The following is a 24,417-nucleotide window of genomic DNA, read 5'->3' on the forward strand; positions in this document are numbered from 1 at the left end:
AAATTTCATCTTTATTGGTAGTCAACTTTTCATGAACTTTACCTTTGTACAAAATTCTTCAGGCCCTTGTACAATGTTTCCCGGTCAATTGTAAAGCCTTCCTAGACAACTAGTCAATTTTTATGTCTTGTGGTGATTTCGCTGATTAAATTTTTATATGATGTTATGTGGTATTCTGCACTTAATTCCTGTTTTTATTCTGCAAATATGTTTATGATTTTAATTATTTATATGTTTTTTCTATGGATGAACTTAAAATGAACCAAACACCAATTCTTTTTATATCCATGAATCAAACCTCTGAACCTGAACTCGAACCAGTAACTTAGTTGTTTTGTGTATTAATGTAATTTATTTTATTTTCTTAAATTTTTGTTCAGTCCAAATCAAACTCTTGGGCTTCCAAGTTTTAGTGAATCTGAGTTTTTGAACTATTGCGTGTGCCTATGCCACCCCAAGGAGTCAGATTTTCTTTTTATTTCATCTTATTTTAGAGAATTGTCTTGAGAGAATGTTGGAGATCATTTAGAAAAAGAAGTCTTGATGTTGGAGGTCACATCTTCATTTTTCAAGTATTTTGCACAGGGGCAATGCAAATTTTTGATGGCTTTGGTTGGCTAATTGTTTTTTCTGCAGACACGAAATGTCGATAGGGAGCAAAACTTGGGTCAGCTTCCATTGTTTTTGTCGGATTTGTTAAACAGAATCTCATCTCTTCCGGAGGTTAATCAGGCAGAGAATTATCTGCCACTTGATCAGTTAACGGTATGTGTTCTGAAATTACAACATTATTGTGACACATTCTTTTGTTATGCTCAAAAAATAATGAATTCGAGATGATTGTGATTTTTTACAGTGCATTGGCTTCTTATTTAATTTTGATGTTCAAAGATTTTATTATAATTATACAACTTGAAATCCCCATCCCTTAAATTGGAATGTGAGGGATTTATTCTACTGCAGATGTTACAATTAGTTTACTTACGCTAGCCAATCACCTAAATGTGTAAATTTTGAAGTAATTAAGTCAAGATTCATGTTTGAACTCAACCTCTGTATTTGGTCTCGTCTCTGAATGTTGATTTATTATTTACACTTATATTTTTCAATTCTGGTGTAGTCTGAGAATTGCCTCACGATTTAATGTCAAAAGTCATGTGGAAAAAAAATGGTTTATTATGCTTGGGGGTTTATCTCCATTGTCCACTTCTGGAAGTATTCATTTCTTGGAATTTATATTTGTATTACTAAATTTAGAAAACTTCCTATTATTAGAGACAGAGAAAACCAAGAAGGATGCCGTTTCATCACCACTTGTTAGTGTCAATAAACATCAGTTAACTTGCCAGACCCTCTTGTGATTTGTTTTTGAGCTAATAAACCAAAGTCTAATAAATAACAAAGAGTCAAATTAAATCAAGTTCTAAATCATAAGAGGTCTCATATAACTATATTAGAACAAATCAAAAGGCTACACACCATAGCCTAATAATGGATAATAGAGGTCATTCCAAAATGTCAGGTAAATTGAAAATGATAGGAAATAGAGTGATGATATATCTATTCAAGTTTAACCTAAAAGTAACAGGGGTTTGAATAGTCATTTGGACTTTAGAAACCTACAAGAACATGCTAAAGATCTTGGAGGGTATGTTCAGGGATATAATTTCAGTGACAAATAAGATTCTACAAGATGTCTTATCTCTGATATCTTGGAGATCACTTGGACTGCACATGCATATTCAAGCAGACGAGTAGGTTGTTTGAAGGGAGAATCAGACTGGATATGTCACTTGTTTATAATATATATAGCAGATGTTCTATTTGAAACTGGTGAAGATTTAGTTGCAGCCTTGCAGAAGTTGGTATCAGCCTTAAAATTTTATATTTATGTATGCATAGGATTTTTTGGGTGTATTTTCTTTTCATGGCGTGAGTTTTAAAATTGGCCTGTTACATGATATAACCAGTCTAAGTACAAATAAGTAGGCAGCTGTTTAAGAAGGGAAACCAGGGGTAACTGGTAAGGGAGGCATACTTGTGTATGTTTCGGGAGATTAATCTTTGTGTTAGTCTCATAGGAAATAAACTCTAGCTGGTGGTTGCCTTTAATTCATTTCTAGCATGGTTGCCGATTGCAACTGTAATGAAACACTCCAAGTCTTGAGTCCCGAGACAAGAAGGCCTCGCCGAGTCGGGTCCGAGTCTCGAGTCCCGTTTCTTTGCTTCAAAGTATCAGCAGCTCACAGGACTTGCAAAAATTGAACTAATCAAATCAAAGTGATTTAATTGGAAGAATGGACTGTGCTATAGAAAGCAAAACTTTGCTATTTAATAAAAAAATATGATTGAATTTGAAATATGAGTAGTTCTATAAGCAACTCACTCGTAGGATATTATAAGTAAATTGCATTGATTGAAATATTTTTTTGATCATTAGCAAATTTTAACTAGATCTGCTGCAACATCAGTTTGAACGGAACAATCATTTGGTCATCTTGTAATTCATTGTTTCGGCTTAAATTTTTAATGTTGTGTTTATGATTTTTCTTGTGAGAATTCATTGTTTGAGCTTACTATTGTAGTTGTTGTTTACCTACATTGAAACAATTTATTGTCTATTTTGGATTTTATCTTTTCCACATCTTTGGTTCTCTATACAATTTCATTGTTAGAACCATAGTTGACATATTCATACTTATGTCCCATATCATTCATTCAATGTTTTCTTAATGAACTTGGCTACGTGATTTTACTTCTTGCTTTGATGTTTCATCTAGTTTGTGTGCAAACTGCAAAATTAGCATCCTGCTTTACTTTGTGGATATAGTTGCTAATGAAAACTTACTTGCATTAAACATACTTATTTGGTTGAATTTGTGCAGGTAAATGAATACCCTCCTGGAGTTGGTTTGTCTCCACATATAGACACACATTCGGCATTTGATGGATGCATAATATCTCTTTCTTTGGCTGGTCCTTGCATAATGGAGTTTAGGAAGTACACAAGTGTAGGTTGGGTTTCTTCTAAAGAAAATGATGCTGATCATGGACAACTAGATGTTGATATGAGCTGTACAGAAGATAATCTTGGCAATCAATGTTCCACAAAATGTCCGAAGTTTGAGAGGATGGCCCTTTTCCTTCCTCCAAGGTCTCTACTTCTATTGTCTGAGGACGCACGCTATGCATGGCACCACTATATACCTCATCACAAGGTATTGCAATTATTCTGTAATATATAGTGTATCTATTCATTTATGTTGCATGTTGATTCCATTAATTGGAGTGTAAATAACAGATATTGTGATTCATTAGGGTTCAGCAAAAATATGTTTGGTGGAAATATATAGGTCCTATCTTAACCAGATTTATACTTGTTGCCATTTCATACTCTCAATTTCCTTTCTTGTCAACTATTCTGCTAGCTTTTATGATATTACATGTGAAAAGGTCAATGGCCTTCCGCAGCTATGGTACCATTAATTTTTATTAATTGATGTATAGAAATATGTGTCATTGTCAACTGAGGAAACTTACTTAAATATTTGAAGAAATTAGGCATTGCATCAACCGATCAACATGTGAATAAATCAAGTGTATTTTAATGACCAATTCCCAGACCAATAAATGATCAATGTGGGATATCTCCATTTTCAAAAGGTAAGCACATGTTGGAAGCAACTATTACCAATAGTTTCTTGAGTTAGGGTTAAGGGAAGTTGGCTCTAGTGTTGAATTCATGTCAGTTGAATGGAATGAAGATTAAGAATTAAATTCTTAGTTGAAGGAAATTGAGTTCTTTAGAGCAATGAACTTTTGGGGATTCCTAATTGGGAGTTTTCCCTCCATATTTTTAGAGAAAAGGAAGGCCCTAATGTAGATCCCTATTTGAAATGAAGGCCCTCATGTGGTGGGTGTCTTGTTTTAACTTCCTTTGAAGGGGATTTTGGAGCTGCTACCACAAAGTTGGAGCTAATAGTTAATGCATCCAATTTCCCAGGGAATGGTGAGGACAAATTTCATACCTGTCAAGGATTGCCTTGGTAAGTTTTTGTGGTAGACTTACTTTGCTGAACACATTTGGATTCATTAGAAATTCATTTATCATTTACTTGTCATCCTTGAGCAGGGCTACACTGCAGGTTAGCTATATCACCAGAAGTCTTGTTTCAATGCATGTATGTAGGTTTGGGGAAGGTTGCTGACATGACGATAATACTATAGATAATGAATTAAGGTAACTGATTTCTCACTTTATTTGGGTTAACTATGCATTTTGAAAGGCACTGTATGTTATTTCAGCCATAAGGCACTTGCAGCAAAAAGAGTTATTTGAACGGTAAAGGAAAACAAAGAGTTGCTGGGGGAGTGAATGTAATGCTTATTTTCAAGGGCTACAGAACAATTCCACAAAAATGCCGATTGGAGATGTTAAGAATGTGAAACATCAGATTGCAAAACAGCATTGGAAAGTTGAGTTTGATGAAAATAAATATTTCCTGTAAAGACAAGAAATGACTTCGAAGATTCTGAAAAGGGTACAGAAGAAGGATGTCTTTAAAGACATACATCTTCAGTATTAAAGCAACAGCCATAATTTGTTAAAACCATCCAGCCTATACCTTCAAGCAATGACAAGATATAAGGACAATGACTGAGTATTATGTGTATTGCTGATTCATCCTTTCTATTAAGCGCATCCATGAGTTCTACGCAATAATAAATAGTCTATTTTTCAGGAAATAAGTATTTAATAATATTCAGTGAGGCCAATTTAGCAAGTGCAAGATCAATATTTGTTGTAGAAGAATAAAGGTATAGCTAAATTAAATGCATGAATACCTAAATCAAACTGAAAGCTAAAATTGTGTACTTCAGTTAGACAGCAGCTCTAACTTGTCAGTGCTGGTCAAAGCTGCAATTTTTGGTCAATTTCTTAATAAGTTGGTCAAATACACTAGAATGCTTCCATCAAACTTGTCAGAGCTGTCAAAGAGATAAATTTATCGAGTCATCTGCTGATCAATGCTGCTGGAAACTAAAAGTTAAGGTCAGTCCAGATGTGTTCAACTAAGCAATTTTAATTAATCTGCTGTTCTCAAATGCTAGCTCTGGCCTTGCTCCTCAATTTTGTGACAGGGAATTAGAATTTCAGTGAATTGGTGAAACTAGGCCACCTATTGACCTATGAATGTATATGGAAGTTTAAAACTGGTGATTTCAGATTACTGGCCCAGTAAGTATGCTTATTAAGAAAATTTTAGAAAATTCTGATGTCAATTTCTTGCAATTAGTTGATGATTGATCAATCCGGTTTCTGACATACATGACAAAGAAACTTACGATTGTTATTTAATAGTCCTTTTTTCTCATTTCTACAGGGATTTTTTCCTGATTCATTCCCTAACCATAACCCAATTTGTTCTGACTAAACCCAAATTAATAGAAATTTGGTTTGCCAAGATATTCCTGAGAAATTTTTTTGCTTCTATGAATAGAATGATGTGCCTGATCAAAACATGTTCTACAAAAGTTGTATGGAACATCACACTTAAAAATGATCTGAACTGGATCATGCAAGTTTAAGTTCAACTAGGCCGGTAATCTTACTTTCTGATTGCCTATGACTAGGCAATGCAGATTCAAACACCTTCAATACTCTTATATGACATGTTTCAACATGAACAAAGTATGACAGAGGTCACTTAAAGGTTTTTAAGGTGATCCTGACACCATGGGGTTATACTGCAATAGAGAAGAATCAAAGAATAGTCTGCATAGGGTCAAAACTGTGCAGGGTGGAACTTATATTACCATGAGATTCTGTTTGTGTCAGGGTGGTTTTTCTAATAGAGGTGATTCATGTTGATTAATTAACTAATATATATCTATGCTAAGTATGTATCTGGATCATTGAAGGATCTTAGATTTGTTTAAAACTAAAGTGAAAAAACAGAAGTTTCCAGTAGATATGCATATTTATGTATACCAAATAAAGGCGACACAACTTGGAAGCCAAGAGAAAGAATTGCAATTTTCCAGGCATAAATGAAGAGTTCAAAGCATATAGATTCCTTGATCCAGAAAAAAGCTACATACATATGGGTTGAGATGTTACCTTTGACAAGGAACATATGGAGGAAGAAAAAATATTCTTGCTGTGCTGTTGTTTGTGAACAAAAAATATGAAGATTGTTGAAGGGAAAGGTAAGGAGAGTGTCAAAGGAGAAGGTAGTCAACTTTCTGAAGATGAGTTTTGTTAAAGATTTGAAACTGAGACAAATAACAGTTATGGAATAAAGACCACTATGCTTTGAAAGTGTTTAAAGATTTATTTATGCAACAAATATGATCAAGGGAATTCAATAAATAGCATAATGCTTCATATCAGCTTACTTCATTTGAAGAAGCTTAAATAATTCTATAGTTATACAGAAGAAATGAGTTACAATTAACTGAATTACCTTAAGATAAGAATGTTAAATTTACAATTCAGCATTGGGTTTTATGTAATGAGACTTCTGAAGTAACGCAGACATCCAGAAAACATTATCTATAATTTTTCTGCAAATGTCCAAAACCCAGAAGATATAAAAATGTGGTTTTTCAAAATATCGCTGTACAAATACAGAAGGCAGTTAAAAATCAAACAATTAGAATTCAAACAGTTACATGATAGTTGATCACATGTATGTATATGTCTTTCCATTAATATGCTTTACAGATATGAAAGAGTAATGTTTTTTGGTGGTTATTTTGTCATTGTGTCCCTTAGTTCATTGTTTACTTGAACAGCTATAATTTTAGCAATCCTTTCATGTAGTTTGTTTAGGATGGGTAAGTATCTACGAACTCAGATGGTAGTGCCATGAATTTACTCTTTTCATTTCTGTTATATTCTTTCATAAATGTTAGTTTGTTTGAACTCAAGTTGGGAATGCCAATATGTCAAATTGTTTTTTTGTATTGCCAGCTTTAAGTAATAACAGAGTTTTTGAAGTTATTCTCATGTTTTGGTCATGAGTTCTTTATAACACTTTTATTATATTAACATGGTAAATTGGCACAACTTATATAATTTTATCAATCTTTTCATGTGGTTTTCTTTGATGGCTACAATATTTATGAACTCAGATGGCAATGCTATAAATTTAATCTTTCAGTTGCAGTAATGTTTGTTGTTTGAAGTTAGTATGACTTAGCTGAAGTTGTGAAATCCAATATGTCAAATTGAATTTTTGCAATGCCAATCCCTATTGTTATTTTAATATTTTCTCTCCTTACAAGTTTATTTTAATGAAAGATTATGAGTGATGTTCTGTAGGTGGATATTGTTAATGGAGAAAGGATTCCTAGAAGTTTGAGGAGGGTATCATTTACATTTCGTAAGGTTACCTTTCAATTTCTCAAATTTTATATTTTGCTCTTAATTTGACCAAGATTACGATTTTCTGAATTCATTGCAAAAATATTTTTACAGTTGTCATGAAGTAAAATGCAATTATCTTTATACTATCTATACTTGTAATGCTAGCGAATCATATGGTATTTCCTATTCATTTATGTAGTGATATTCATGAAGAACTTTGAATGTTTGTACAGTTGGCATGGAGTAAAATGCATCAATATGTATTTATTTTTGATAAAAAAATCTAAAAGAGGGAATAAGTTTCAATATTACATTGACATATGACAAAAGTCAAATATGTGGAGAAGGAGGAAACTACCTTTTAAAACATCTGCCTATAGGCACATGCAGGAATTATGATTGTACAATGCAAAGGTAATTTTCCTGAAATTATTTCTGATACCTTGCATTTGGTAATTTCAAAGGGCATGCGCACTCCTATAGAGGCTTGCAATTTATCCATATGCAGGCATGCATGAAAAAGCATGAATAGGGCATACTCTAGAAGCATGCAATTTGTCCATATGCATACATGCATGCAACAAGTGGGTATGCTTGCAAAAAGCAACTACTATGGTTTGATCCCATTTAGTGAGATCCTTTGAGAACACAAAATCCAGGGTGAGCATAGAGAAGCGGCCTGAAATCTATTTATCTTTGCAGCAATATTATTCTTTCCTTACCTCTTTTAAGACTAGGTAAACCAGCTATATTTTTGCTTAGCTTCCAACAAGTGAAGGTCCTTGGAAAACCAACCACAAGTTTAAGTAGAAAGTTTCTTGGAGAGAGACCTCTTGATGGAGCTAGATAATAACTAATTCTTCATTGACTAACCATAGATCCTTTTGTGCCTGCCAAGATATCATCTAAGTTGCTGGTTTGGGTAGGGGAACCAAATTTCGGTATGACGTTGCAGCAATTTTTTCCTTGGGTACAGGTATGGGTATATATATAACATGTTAAAAATTTATATTTAATTATAAGAAGTAGAACAGTGGTACTCATAATGCTTATAATTGCCAATAAATAGAATATTTAAATACCTCACATTTAAAATTTTCAAAAATGAAAATACTCTCAAAATGTCATTACATGATGAAAATTCAAATTACAATCAATATTTAATAGTCTTCATATTCCTCATCAAAAACATCAAGGTCAACATTTGATTCAATTTCATTGAACCACAAATCGAACCACAATCAACTGGAAGGCCTCTCCTATTAGGTGCGTCAAGTGTAAAAGTTGCCTCATTTATAGAGACTTTGACAAGCTGTTCAATTGTAGCATCTAAATCAGCACATCCACGGGTTAGATCCCAATTCTTTGTCACACCCTCAATCTATTCAGGTTTCTTATGTGACAAGAGATGAAGGTTGGAGTGTATATAGACCAAATCCTTTTCTTTTTTTGCACCCAAACAATTGTACTTGACCAATTGGATGGAGGAGTATGTACTCCAGTTCCACTCAGCTGAAGATCTTGCAACCTGTTGAGTTTACATAAATTATAAAATTATATTATTATAAAAATAATATATAGCATAATAACTTCGAATGAAAAAGGAAAAAATAAAAAATAAATGATATATATTTGGGAGAGTATTTTAATTACAAGAGGCTGCAAGTAAATGCAACCTTGACCATGTAGATACCACTACTCATCAACACATTTCCTATATTTGTCTAGAAGAGCGGAAACATCATGATTTTTTGAAGATATTTAGTGGCCAAACTCACTCAAGGAGTCAAGACAATACTTTGGATATGTGTATTTGGAAATATCTTTCTAAATGCAGTCCTATAGCCAATAATTAACCTCCCCATCCCTATATGGTGGCACCCTCCTTAACAATTAAATGACTTTTTTGCTCTAATATTTTGATGACAAAGAAATGCTAAGAGATGTAAAGGGGTGGTCATTTTGTTCCAATGATCAATGATAATCTCTTGCATAGTTTTGAAAAATGTTTCCATTGTGTCATGTTCCTTAGCTTCTATTATTGTTCTTCTTTTCTCTACCATGGAGTCCATGCCATCAAAAATTTACCCAAACATGGGTGATCGGTATTAAGATACCTAATCCTGCTCATGATGGGCTCAGTGAAATTCAAAACATATTCCACATGAGCCCACCACCTATCATCTTGGATCAGTGATTTCATTTTTTTGGTTCTTTCTATTAAAATAATATTGTAATGTTTTTATAATGGTCATCTTGATTGGTTAAGTAAGTTTCCTTTTTTGTTGTTTACGGTTGTTTCTTTTTAAAAACATTGTCTTGTCATCTTTTATAAATAGGGCCTTTTGTTTCTATTGTTTATAAATAGGGCCTTTTGTCTCTATTGTATATAATGAATTACCATTTCATGGTGTCAGAGCGAGTTAATTTTTTTCACGAATTTTCTTAAAAAAATCGTGGGCTACTTGGAATTTTTTCCATAAGTTTTTCGAATGCTATACCTCTCTTTTGCTGAGCGAGTAAGGTCTGGAATTTGTATTTCGAGATTTCCATTGTTAGAATTGCCTGCATATCAATAGAGTGAAATATGAGTCTTTTTGCAGACCAGTAAGCATTCTCCTAATGCCTTGATACATATCCTCATTCCTAGCTTTCCATAGAGCTCATAATTTATTAGTAGTCAATATAAGCCAAAATAAGTCAAAAGATTGATTTTAAACCATTGATATGACCCAAAGCAATTTCTTGCATATTAATTTTCCCTTTATTACTCCACCCAGCCAGATCAGAAAAGAACATCAACCAAATTTCTTTAGCTTATTAGTCAATAAAAATTTGTTTGATACTTCTAGGTTGTTTGCATATAAAACAACTTATAACATCATTAGAGGAATTAGAGATAGGAATCTTTTGAATAGTAAGTAACCATTTGAAACATGCAATTTTTGGTTCTAAAATATTGCTCCATGATCTTTTAAACATTTTGGACCAAACCTTATCAGAGAAATTATGGTTCCAATAGTGATTTATAGAGTTAGTAAGGTCACAGGATGTATTCAAGGATTTATAAATGATCTTAGGAGATAGGTTACTCAACTTACTTCCATCTGACCATGATATGTTATCTAGGAATTCATCATTGCTCAAGTAACACATAGGGGACAGAACAATCTTTTCCAGGATTCTCGAACGATAGTGTAGGTCCTCCAATGCGTTGGAGTAAACTATATGCACAACTCAACTCATGCCATGATTTAAGGTGCTTATTGGATATAATGTCACTAAAGCATCTAATGTCTTTTAGGTGCCAAGCTTTTGCAGAGCAGCCCTTGAAGAAATGCAAGGGGTTTCTCTTTTTTTGTAAGGTTCCATCATATGGACCTTTCAGGAGCTAAGGAACCTGAATTGGTATATATAAACCCCCCACCTTTCACATGATCTCTTATCTTTTCCCATCCCTTCCAAATACTTTTAAAGACATTAGAGCCTACTAGTACAATTGGGAAATTGCCAAATAGGATACCATACATTGGGAGTTATTTCCAAATCTTGGTTTGTTTAGGAACAACATTTTGTATATTATTCCTTATTTGGCAACTGGAATACCAAGGTATCTCACAATTAGATAAGGTCCACCCCATTGAAACTCAAATTTCTTTAACCAATCAGAAGGATGAGTATTCAAACTAAGCATGTTGGTCTTGGCTTTGGAAATTCTGGCCCTAGATGCTTCATAGAAAAGATTAAGCTTATTCGCAAGGTATTTTACATTGTTTTTATTAAGCTCAACAAACATGGTTGTATTATCAGCAAACTGAACATTTGACAACTCATCCCCATTGGGTAGTGTTGATGTGTCTTTTGTACATGACCAAACACAGAATAAAATACCTAAAGGTACCTTATCCTCTCTTGAATAAAGCTCCCGAATGTTGAAGATATCGCAAAAGGATCAATCGGAGAAGCTTAAAGGTTTTGTTATGTAGGATCTCTACTCGTGGATAAGCTCTTCGTGGTATGATGTGATTTTGCTGGAATCACAAGGGGACGTACACTCGATGACCCGAATGTTTGATTTGTTGGAATCACAAGTCCTATTTACTAACTAGAAGACAAACAAATGGTAAAAGATGCAGGGTTCAGGAAGTCTACTCTACTACCTAGAATGCGAGAAGATGGATGAACGACTAGGTGGAGTCCTACTGGGCTGGGTCTCACCATCAGGCTTGAACAATCCGACACCAACTCAGTGCGATCTTCTAAGGGATGCTTCCAATATGTTTAAATCGTACATCATCAGACAATGATCACCATTTCAAGATAATGCATGAACAATAGAAGTGTAGCGACTTATGATTAAGCTCATTTTATGCTAGTTGACCACTCAGGGCGCACTTACAATCAGTAAGAGGCTAGTGGTATGGACTAGACGGATTCCACACAGGTGCATTCAACAATTTTCTTCATTCAATCTAATCATTTACCATCTACAATGAAGGTTCAACAAGAGACCATGCGTATTGTAAAGAAGCGAAACATTTCACCATATCTTCAATGAAAAAAGGGTTCATTTACAATCAAGGCAATAATTTCTTGCCTCCTCTTCCTACTTTACTCTAATTTCTATTCTATTCACTATCGATCATTAGCTATTCTAACCTCTATGAACTAACTCTTAACTACTAGCTTCCTTTTATCTATTAACCTCCACAAAATGAAGAGCTTGAGCCTTTTATAATGCTCTCAATACAATTCAATGGCTTAGATCAATTTGAGATCAATGGCCGAGATTTTACAATGAAAACCCTAATTAGGGTTTGTTACAACAAACTCAATTTTGGCCAATGAAATAATTGCATTATTTGGACACATGTCTTCTTTGGAATATTTGACCAATGGATAACCGGGGTAGGTACATCGAAGTTTTGTGTCATCCCCGATGAGTCAGGTCATTGAATCTGGACACGCTGAGTTGGATCAATCCAACTGGAGGAATGATGACTGGGACGCCACCTTGTCTGACACTTGTAACTTGGTTGATGTTTCAATTTGATGATGTTGAGGAGCTAACTTTAATTAACTCTTCTGAAACTATCTGCTTCTTCAACGGACCCTTGCTTTAACCTCCTTTGTTTTTGATGTGTAGGATGGATGGTGTACCTTTCCTTGAAATGCTGGCAACGCCCTTCATTGTCATCTTGTGGTTCTTTAGTGTGGCGAAGTGAAGGTTCTGGAGGTAGCTGGCGAAGTGAAGGTTCTGGAGGTAGCTGGCGAATTGGTCGTCCTTGATGATGTTGGACCGGAAGAGGTCGTCCTTGATGATGCTGGATTGGAGAAGGTCGTCCTTGATCTGCAAGACAAACCATAAGATGATTAAGGACACATAATATATTTATTCTAATATAGCATTTTATACCTTAAATCATCAACAAGAAGACATCAAAATGAAGTTTGCTCAAGATTCTTTCTAGGGACAGGCCCTATAAGAATTTTGCCCTGGACCCTTTGGAAGGGTCAGGAGCGAATTTTGCATTCCTGGCTCAAATTCTTCTCACTTTGTGACCGTACTTGCTTAGATACATGCCCAAGGATGTCCTCATTCTTAACCAACACCAAGCTTGATGTAAATTTGGGGCAAAAGAGAGGTTTTAAGAATTTCGCTCTAGACCCTTTGGAAGGGTCAGGAGCGAAATTCAAGTTTTAGGCTTGATCTGACACTTCCTTTACCTCAATTCATCCTACAAGGCAAGACTACCTCATTCCACCTTCAACCATGCCATAGGTATCAACGTTTTAACTTCACTCAAGGGAAAATGGTTGATTTGGAGAATTTCGCCCTGGACCCTTTGGAAGGGTCAGGAGCGAATTTCTCTCTTTGCTTGTTTTCCCTCACCAAGGTCCATCTTTTTTCACTTTCTATACTTGGAATTTCATCCTTGGATCCCTCTCCCATGCTTGCAACATTTCGCTTGACTTCAAAATGACCAGAAAAGAGAATCTTGCTAGAAATCATGGCCAGGGACAGGACCTATAAGGGATTTCGCCCTGGACCCTTTGGAAGGGTCAGGAGCGAATTTCTTCCTCTAGCCCAAAATCATCATTTTTGGAGACATCAATCAATTCAAGGGCAATCTCAAGGGCATCCCTCACCTTGGTCTAGGCATGGCTTGGCACAAATTTGAAAGGAATAGGTGGATTTTAGGATTTTCACTCTGGACCCTCTGGAAGGGTCAGGAGCGAAAATCTTGTTTTAGGCTTATTCCTCCATCTTTCAACTTTAACCAACTTCAAAAGGGCAAGAACACAATCGTGACACTCATCCAAGCTACAAAAACCCAAGTTTGACTTGACTTTGCTAGGAAAATAAGGGTTTTTAGGAATTTCGCTCTGGACCCTTTGGAAGGTTCAGGAGCGAATTTCCTATTTTGAGCTTGTTTTGGCTACTCTATTACCTCAATCCAATATTTAAAGGCAAGAACACATCAAAGTCCTTCTAACCATGCCATAAAACTCAAGAATTTGACCATCTCCAAGAAGAAAATATGAGTTTCCAAGAATTTCGCTCTGGACCCTTTGGAAGGGTCAGGAGCGAAATCCATATTCTTGATTGATTTCTCACCTCCTTCATCCAATCCATCTTCAAAATTGATCTAACTCAACTCTCCTCTCCACAAACAAGTCCACTCACTACCAAATTAGCTTGAAAACTTCACCTCTCAATGCCTTAGGCAAAATAAAGGGGGTAAATGAGGATTTTGCTCTGGACCCTTTGGAAGGGTCAGGAGCGAAATCCATGTTCTGAGTTGATTCCCATCTTTTCTCAAGGAAAGAACACATAAATCTACCTTTCAACACGCCTTAGAAACCAACACTTGACCAAAACTAGGAAGGAAATAAGAGCTATAGAGATTTTCGCTCTGGACCCTTTGGAAGGGTCAGGAGCGAAAATTACTTTTTAGTCTTCTTCCTTCATCCTTTCAACTGGAATCCACCTCAAAAGGGCAAGAAAACACTTCTCCTCACTCATCCAAGTTATAGAAACCCAAGTTTGACTTGATTTTGCTAGGAAAATAAGGGATCTTAGGAATTTTGCTCTGGACCCTTTGGAAGGGTCAGGAGCGAAATTCACTATTTGGCTCAATTCCTTCACTTTCAATGATTTCCTAGCACTTGAAGTCATTCCTAAGGATCTCTTTCACCTCAATTCACTTTATTCTGCAATTGCATTGGCACAATATTGGGAAAAAAGGTGGTTTTGAGAAAATTCGCTCTGGACCCTTTGGAAGGGTCAGGAGCGAATTTCTCATTCTTGACTTGATCCTCCATCTTTTCAACTCCAATCCTCTCTAGAAGGTAACGAAACATCATTCTTCACCCAACGGACAAGGTTTGTGGTCTAAGCAAGGTCAAAAAATAGGTGTGTAAGGAATTTCGCTCTGGACCCTTTGGAAGGGTCAAGAGCGAAATTCACCTTCTTGGCTAAAATCCTTCATTTTTCAATGCTTTCAAACATTTCCAAAGGCCAAACATGTCCATTCTTCCTTTCAAGATACCTTGTAGATCAAAATTTGGTCAAACAAGGAAGGGAATGAGGTCTAAGAAGGTTTTCGCTCTGGACCCTTTGGAAGGGTCAGGAGCGAAAATCTTGATTTAGGCTTTGACTGCTCATTTTTCAAACTTCAATCTTCTCTGGAGACAAACATAGATCATTTTCCGCCTAAGGAACAAGGTTTCAAGCTCAAACAATACCTAGCGAATGAGGTTTATAGTGAATTTCGCTCTGGACCCTTTGGAAGGGTCAGGAGCGTAATTCATCTCCTAGGCAAAAACTTGATCTTCTAAAGCATCCCACTCCCTCTCAGGGCAAGAACATACTAATTCCTCCTTCATCATGCCAATGCCTAGCAAAAATAAGGAAGAAAACAAGAGTTATAAGGAAGGGTTAGGAGCGAAAATCATGCTTTGACCTTGATTCTTGATTTTTCAAACTCTAATCTTCCTTGGGAGGCAAACATAGACTACTTTCCTTTCATTTCCACCTTGGTCCTGACTTTGGCTCAAGGAAAAATGAGTGTTTTCAAGAATTTCGCTCTGGACCCTTTGGAAGGGTCAGGAGCAAAAATCTTGTTTTAGGCTAAAATCCTCCATTTCCTCCACCTCTAGTCATTTCCTTAGGCAAAAATATGTTTAACACTTCCACACATGCCTTAGAAACTAGGAAATTAGTCTTGACAAGTGAGAATTTGAGGTTTATAAGGATTTTCGCTCTGGACCCTTTGGAAGGGTCAAGAGCGAAAATCTTGATTTAGGCTAATTTCCATCATTTTGTAGTCTTAAACCTTCTCTCCAAGGCAAACATGCATCCAAACCTTCTCAACTATGCCTCAAATCCAAAACTTGGCCATTTGAAAGAGAAAAATAGAAGAAAAGGTGAATTTCGCTCTGGACCCTTTGGAAGGGTCAGGAGCGAAGTTCTCAATTTGAGCTAATCTTTCACTTGCTTCCTCCTTTTCATGCCTTGGACGCACTTTGCTATGCCTCCTTCCATCTTGATCCTGCAAATCTACCCTTTAGGTCGACATTTAGCCCAAGAATTTAGTGAAAAATAGGGTTTTAGATGAATTTCGCCTTGGACCCTTTGGAAGGGTCAGGAGCAAAAATCATGTTCTAGGCTTGATTTTCCTTCAAACTTATTTGACCTTGTCTTGGACATGATCCTAGACAGATTTCCTTCCATGTCCTAGCCAAATTTCTCAACCACTCACTGACTTCCTTGAACTCAAACAAGACATAACCAACAAAACCAAGCCTAAGGAAGACCTTGAGAGAAACCCTAACTTGGATCATCCACTGACTCATCCTAGCTCAAGCAGAGCCTGCTATCCAGCGATCCCCTTGACAGAACTCATCATGCAAAGGCTAATAGACAAAACCCTAAAAGACCTAGAAAACAAACCCTAGAAAGCAAAAAGTAGGGGTCCCCATTTGCAATGGGGCGATGTGTGAATACATCACAACAGGTAGTAAGCTAGCCTTTGGTTTGGGAGAGAAGGTTGAGTCTCCAAGAATATAGAATACTGTAGTGTCCCCTATTTATAGGCTGTCAATTCCCAAAGGGAAACATACATTACTACCTACCATGTTACAGTAATTACAAATTAATGACTAGGGTTGTTCATAGTACAGTTAGGCATTGTCCTTATTCAGGCCTAAGCTTAATTCCCTTCTAATTTCTAATCCTCGATGGGAGACTTGCTTGTCTAGGGCATGATGATACCATCTCTCTAATGCAGCCCAGATTACCGGAACCTCACTCTATTCACCCTTGGGGCCCACAGCCCAGATTTAAGGATCGTGAGTTCTTTCACCCTTGGGGCTCATCTATCACAAGATAGTTTTACTCCGCCTCTCCCTAGCAGCATCACACCACTCCTCAGGAAAAAGGAATTAGAAGTGGTTAAGAGCTTGGGACTACAAATATGTCAATATCTTGTTGTATTATAAATGTATATGAAATTAAGTATGACTGGCAATAATATTACTATTAAATTCAACATAAGAACATTATCAGGTTTCATATATTAAGCATACATATTAAGCACATCCCCATGCATACCACCAAGAACAAGGATGTTACTGCTTGTAACTTAATAACAGTTCTGATCTGATCTGATCTGATCCATGGTGATGTCACTGGATGCTTTTGATTCCTTTCCTTTATATCTCTCAATGTAAGGGAGAGGTCACTCCTCTTCAGCATGTATGTCCTTTGGCAAGAGACACACCCTTTCACCATTAGCACCCTTTGAAAGAGTGTAACTCTTCATTATTTCTGCCCTTTGAAAGGGACACAACCTTTCACAATCAGATCCGCACTTCTTATTTAAATCAGATCTGCACTTTTGATTCCCAAATTATTCCCCCTTCTCCCTTTTATACCTAATATTTGGGGAAGTCACAACTTATCATTTTATGCCTTTTGACCATTCATTAACTTTAATCAAATTTTAATTATATTTAATTATATTCTTTTATATTTTAATTTAATTTTAATTTTTATTCTTTTGTATTTTAATTTTATTATTATTATTTATAATTAAATTATATTTCAAAGTGGGGACATTACAGTCCGCCCCACCTAAGATTGCTTGTCCTTAAAAAGCAATGTCAGTTTTAATTTTCTCAAACTGAGTCATCTAGTAATTTTGTGGATTCCCCAAATTAACCTTTGGGAATTTGTAATCTTTCATGTGATGTAATTAGCTTCTATAAACTCTAAGATACTTTAGGAATTGGAGGTTCTATACCAAGTGATGTTTCTTTCATTATCTTGGTTATGTCCACTTGTGCTAACATGATAGACATGTTGGAAATACATAAGCTCAAATACTGAACATACACATGAAAACACGAAGCATACACACAAATACACATGTTATTAGATTTATTGATTCATTTTTACCCTGTAGAATGGCAAGACCAAAGCTTTGATACCAATTGTAATGTCCCCTATTTATAGGCTGTCAATTCCCAAAGGGAAACATACATTACTACCTACCATGTTACAGTAATTACGAATTAATGACTAGGGTTGTTCATAGTACAGTTATGCATTGTCCTTATATAGGCCTAATCTTAATCCCCTTCTAATTTCTAATCCTGGATGGGAGACTTACTTGTCTAGGGCGTGATGATACCATCTCCCTAATGCAGCCAACCTCTGTCCATTCACCCTTGGGGCCCGCAGCCCAGATTTCAGGATCATGAGTTCTTTTACCCTTGGAGCTCATCTATCACAAGATGGTTTTACTCCACCTCTCCCTAACAACATCACACCACTCCATAGGAAAAATGAATTAGAAGTGGTTAAGAGCTGGGGACTACAAATATGTCAATATCTTGTTGAACTATAAAATTATAAATGTATATGAAATTAAGTATGACTGTCATACATATTGCAGTCTATATTGAAAAGCAAACAAACAATACTCAGAGGGGGGGATGAATCAGTATTGCAGAAATTTAACTCTTTTAAAAATCATACAGAACCACTACAAGAATAACTACAATGACAAAACACCAGATATCTCGTGGAAAACCCTTTCTGGTAAAAAACCATGGCATTAAAAGACTTACATTAACTTCAAATGGGCTCCAACCCAGATTACAAAGCATCAATTAAAAAGAGAGCTCTAATTTTACTCATAGCACCGACTATGAACAATAGAGGCTCCAACCCCAATATAAACGAGAGCACCAACTCCTTGCAATACATCAACTACAGAATCCAGAATTACAATTATTAGAAATTTTATGTCAAACATTCACCATCAGCCAATAAGAAGAAATTATTCACCCATTGATAACTCTTAGACCAGCCACTTCTCAAAAACAATACTAAAGCAATCGTCGCTTCAACTCAAAAAGAATCTCAGATATCCAAGCAAAAAAAAGCTCCACAACAAAATCGAATTACTGCAACTCTTTCTTCCTTCAAACACGACATGCCACAAAAAATACATACGCTTTCATCCACCAAGTGCCAATCGACCAAGAAAAAAACGTATATCTATTTTTCACCTTTTTAAAAATTGAATCGGGCTCACAATATATACTCAGCACAACTTCACATCCTTATTTAGAACAAGTGGATCAGAAAGCATGATGTCTACACAGAATAAAACATCGACTCTCTTTTTTGCAAAAACCGAAAGCCATTTTTAATTCAAAAACATCCCATGACGACACCTCCTAATGTCCTGGTTTTCTTGTGTTTTTTTTTACACTTGTGATACTTCCTCACCCTTTGTAGCTTTTTACGGTTTTTTTTTGGTTCTTCCAATTTGGACAAGCTAGCACAATAGCGTTTTAATGCCTAAAACCGTTTTTAGTCACCAACATTTCACTTTAAATTTGAATGCTCTTTTAAAAAGAGTGCAAAACACAAAGCACACCATAGGCATGTAAATATTCACCATGGCATCTACATTTACTTGGAAAATCGACGCTGTTACCTCTAGCATGATAGAAAGAATAGCCACGCACAAATAAGCTTATTCCCACGATCCAAAGTAATGACAAGGAAGAAATGATGCATTGAATTACCATTATGTCTTTCCAACACACATAATTTAAAACCCTAATATCCTTCATACAGATTAGAAAAACGTCCAGCGAATAAATCAACACTCCCTTATGTGGCACTCTGACAGTTCAGAAATATATTTAAAGCATTTAGATCCTTATTCAAAACAACCTTTGACAAACTTGGATAAATAAGTAATATCCGACATATCTGCTATGTGTGGCATTCCCACAAAAGTATTGCATAAACCCATTTATATGGCAGCATACTAAGCAACGTGAAGTATGGATATGACAAAGAGCATAGACTGAAACATATAATATTGTCAACAAAAGTCAACTCTTAAAAATATTCAAATGATGACATGGCAACTAAAACATAGTTTGTGACTTGGCATGAGATATGATTGAGCAGCTAATAAAAAGACAAGTAAGCAACCAACTACAAATCCTGCTAAACTAGGCAGGTGACCAAGCAGCTCAGGCTGCTCAACTAGACACACAGGGAGCTTAACCAAAATTCACAAACAACAACTTAACCCACTCAACAGGCCTTTGACATCAATGACAAATATTCCAACAAACTCCCCCTTTGTCATTGATGGCAACTCTATTTCCTTCTGCAACCTCCTGAAACCAAGAAAAACAATACATCTTCCCTTGGGATCTTGCTCCCCTTTGACATCGATGATTGATATCAATTTGCAATCAACCAACAAATTGATACAAAATTGTCATAAAACTTGCAAACACTGAAAAAGGGGCATAAAATAATAAAATACATACTCCCCCCGAGCAATGCAACACTTCAATGATGGAGTTATATCACTCCTAACTTTTGTCTCAACTTTTCGAAAACATCTCTTGGCAAGGGCTTAGTAAACACATTTGCAATTTGATCTTTAGTAGAAACATATTCAAGTTTAACCCTCTAATTATTGACTTGTTCACGCAAAAAGTAATACTTGATAGGAATATGCTTGGTTCTAGAGTGCAAAACATGATTTTAATATATGCTAATGGCACTTGTATTATCACAAAAGATAGAAATAGGATGACTGATATCTACCTTAATGTCTTTCACTGTCTGCATCATCCAAAGAACTTGTATGCAACAGGACACTACTGCAATGTATTCCGCTTCAGCTGTAGAGAGAGAAATAGATGCTTTCTTTTTACTATGCCATGAAACCAAACACTTCCCAAGGAAGAAAGCACCTCCACTTGTGCCTCTTCCTATCATCAACTGAACCACCCCAATTTGCATCTGTATAGGCTGTAAGTGAGAAATCATTTTCACTAGGATACCAGAGCCAATATTGCATAATAACTTTAAGGTATTTGAAAATTCTTTAACTGCATTAACATGTGTTTCCTTAGGGGCAGTCTGGAATCTAGCAACATATCTTATAGCCCGCATTATATCAAGTCTAGTGGCTGTAACACACAATAAACTTCCGATCATAGACTTGTAAAGAGTTTGATTAGCATCTGAAGACTCATCATCCTTACTAAGTTTGCAACTAGTCACCATAGGAGTGCTAATAGGATTACAATCTTCCATTTTAAATCTCTTCAACATCTCTCTAATGTATTTAGTCTGGGAAATAAAAATACCTTCCTTAGATTGGTGAATTTGTAGCCCAAGGAAAAAAGATAGCTCTCCCAACATTGACATTTCAAACTCCATCTTCATGTTGGTAGCAAAGACTTTACACATCTGTTCACAGTCACTACCAAAAATTAGATCATCAAAATAAACAACTATGATCAACATATGTTTACCTTCCTCTTTAACGTACAAGTTGCTGACCGCTATGCCTCTTTTGAATCCTTGTTGCTGCAAATAACAATCTAGCCTATCATACCAAGAACATGGTGCTTGTTTGAGGCCATAAAGAGCCTTCTTCAGCTTGCATACATAATCTTGATTTGCTGATAAAACAAATCCATCAGGCTGTTCTACATAAACTTCTTCATTCAAATTTCCATTCAAGAAGGCAGATTTAACATCCATTTGAAAAACTTCAAAACTTTTAATGGAAGCAAAGGCTAAGAACATTCTAATTACCTCTAAGCGAGCAACAGGTGCAAATGTTGATCGAAATCAATACCTTCAACCTGGGCATATTCCTTACACACTAAACTTGCCTTGTTTCTCACCACTTGGCCATCCTCATTCAACTTGTTCCCGAAGACCCACTTTGTGCCAATCACATTCTTGTCTTTAGGTCTTGGGACAAGTTCCCAAGTGTCACTCTTTTGGATCTGATCTAACTCTTCTTTCATAGCTGCTACTCAAGATTTTTCTTTAACTACCTCTTCAAATGTTTTAGGTTCAATCATGGACAGCAAATAAATATTATCATCTTCATAATAGTTAACTTTTCTCCTTGTTGCTTTAGGTCTGTCCTCTTGTCAGATTTGATTGATAGGATGGTTCTTTTTAAGAAATCTTGATGAAGTCTTAAGAGAAGTTATGATTGTAGATCTATTTCCATCAAGTGAGGGTGTAGGACCAACCGATGCATTCGCTGTATGTTGTGCGTTGCACACGCTCCTTGTTGCCGACAGGGTCCCCCTTCCTGTTTTTTTGAGCCTTTTGTCCTCGCCCTGTTGAGTTTCGCGCAGAGTGTCTCGCGTCCTTTCGAGCGAGTCTGCGACGGGTCCGTAAAGTGATGATGTCAAAGAAAAGAGCCGATGAATCCATCAGGCTAGTCTAGCTCTCGGGCACAAATGCCAAGAGTTTGTTTGAAGTTTTGAAAATTGCCTTGGATAGGCGTAAGGTGATAGAAATTGGCGAAGCCCACCAAGCAAGAGCTACGAGGTAGATTGCATAAGGTTTGTCTCCGCGATGTTTGTGATGATTTTCGCCTGTTGGTGAAGGAGTGAATTTCCTGGCCAAAATGTCGGAGTTGCGAAACTTGCCCAAATGCCTTTCATTCCAAAACTGATCCAAAATCCAAAATTTGTAGAATCTGGCGAAAACTAGTCTAAAGTCCGAAATTTTGATTAAGTTCCCAAAATTGCCTTATGGGCTGAATTTCGGACCCAGAGGCCAAAATATTGAAACTTCACAAGGTTGAAAATTTACTAAAATCGCCCAAGGGGCCGAATTTCGGACCCTGGGGCGAAAATTTCAAATTTTCAAAGTTTCTCAATGGTCTGAAAATGCTTTCTAAATCTTGCAAAAAGACCCTTATGGTTCGAAATTCACTTAAAACACCCAATTTCGGACCCTTGGGCGAAACTTAAAAATATGAAATGTTGCAAAAAGACCCTTATGGTCCGAAATTCCACTTAAGTCCCCAATTTCGGACCTTGGGGCTGAAATTCAAAGTTGTGCAAATTTGCAAAAGGTGGGTTTAGGTTCGAAAATGCCTCCAGTTCGCCAAAAGTTCAAAACTCTGAAAATTTGCCGAAAGGTGGCTAAGGTCCGAAGTTTTTAAATGAATTTGCAAAGCATGTTTAATGGTTCGAAATTCGTAGGAAGCGCCTTAGGGTCCGGAGTCTTCTTAAGTTGCAGAGCATGTGCTAGGTTCCGAAAACTTTTCTAATTTGCAAAGAAAAACGCTAAAACTCCAAATTTGCGAAACATGTTTAATGCTCTGAAATATCTCCAATCGCAAAAGGCGTTAAAATTCATTCAAACACTTCGAAATTTGCAAAAAGGTGGTTTAGGTCCGAAAATATCTCCAATTCGCAAAAAACGTCTAAGCGCTCTGAAATTCGCCAAAAGAGTCTAAAATCGCGAAATTCCAAAAAGTGCCAAAAGGTCCGAAAATTGCAAAAAGTGCCAAAAAAGGTCTTGCAAAAAGTGCCAAAAGGTCTGAAATTCACTTAAGTTGCAAAAAGTGCCAAAAGGTCCGAAATTGCAAAAAGTTGCAAAAAGTGCCAAAAGGTCCGAAAATTGCAAAAAGTTGCAAAAAGTGCCATAAGGTCTGAAATTCACAAAAGTTGCAAAAATGCCCATAAGGTCCGAAATTCACTTAAGTTGCAAAAAGTGCCCAAAGGGCCGAATTTGGGCCTTTAAGTGAAAATTTGAAAAGTGAAAAAGTTGCAAAAAGTGCCCAAAGGGCTGAATTTGGGCCTTCAAGTGAAAATCTGAAAAGTGAAAAGTTGGCAAAAATGCCCCAAATGGCCAAATTCGGACCTTTTAGCCAAAATGTTAAAAAGTGAAAGTTGGCAAAACACTCCAAAATCCCAAAGATTGCAAAAGTGCCCAAAATCCCGAAATTCACCATTAAGGGGTGAAATGTCAAAGTTTTAAAAAACTTTTCGAACGCCCCTCTTGCCCGAAATTGCCAGGAACAACTAAATTCATGGAAGGAGTAAAGCGTTAAAACTTGGGAAATTTTCAAATGACCCTCTAGGCGTTAAATTTTAATAATTGTTAAATTAAATTAATTAATTTTTCAAATTGATTTATTGAAATGAAATTGATTGTTCATAGGTCGCAGGACGTCATTAGAGAACCAGGAGAAAGACCTGAAACGCAAATCGAAGAAGGATCGCAATCAAGGCCAAGCGTTGAAGACTGAAAAAGAAAAAGATGTGGGAACGTGCTGTAGGAGCGCAAGAGCAACCAAACATTGGGAACCGTGCCGCTGAACAAAGATGAAGTCCACCACCGGGACCAAAGACCAAAGAACACTCTGAATGCTGCAAGTTTATGCCTTCTTGAGAAAAAGCACACAACTGGATTTAATTCCAGGAATTCAATTTCTAAAAAGCTGAAATTGTTTTATTGTAAAACTACTTGTAGGTCCCACTTAGATATTTTGAAAGAAAGGGGAAATAAGTCAGTTGTGGACAGTTATGTCCAACTACCGGATAGACTCAAATTGAAGCCAAATAGTGGCAGGTAGTTGAAATTGTGGTTGAATGGATGAGTTAGAATTTAATGGGCATGGGTTAAGGCTGCCAGCTTTTGGATGACAAGTTGCAGCCCTTGGATGCAG

General features: G+C 36.3%; 1 protein-coding gene across 4 annotated transcripts in view; it reads left to right on the top strand.

Moving 5' to 3' along the window:
* Positions 1–24,417, top strand: part of LOC131060597 (alkylated DNA repair protein ALKBH8 homolog) — a 73,359-nt gene that overhangs the window by 25,129 nt on the left and 23,813 nt on the right. For 2 of the 4 annotated variants that reach the window (XM_057993891.2, XM_057993888.2), the window contains 3 exons: positions 637–765; positions 2,886–3,218; positions 7,328–7,393. In XM_057993891.2, the coding sequence (XP_057849874.1) occupies positions 637–765; positions 2,886–3,218; positions 7,328–7,393 (528 nt within the window). The remainder of the gene's footprint in view (positions 1–636; positions 766–2,885; positions 3,219–7,327; positions 7,394–24,417) is intronic. The other 2 variants (XM_057993889.2, XM_057993890.2) reach the window with 2 other exon arrangements.

The sequence above is a fragment of the Cryptomeria japonica genome, chromosome 2 (genome assembly GCF_030272615.1).
Source record: "Cryptomeria japonica chromosome 2, Sugi_1.0, whole genome shotgun sequence".
Classification (NCBI taxonomy): Eukaryota; Viridiplantae; Streptophyta; class Pinopsida; order Cupressales; family Cupressaceae; genus Cryptomeria; species Cryptomeria japonica.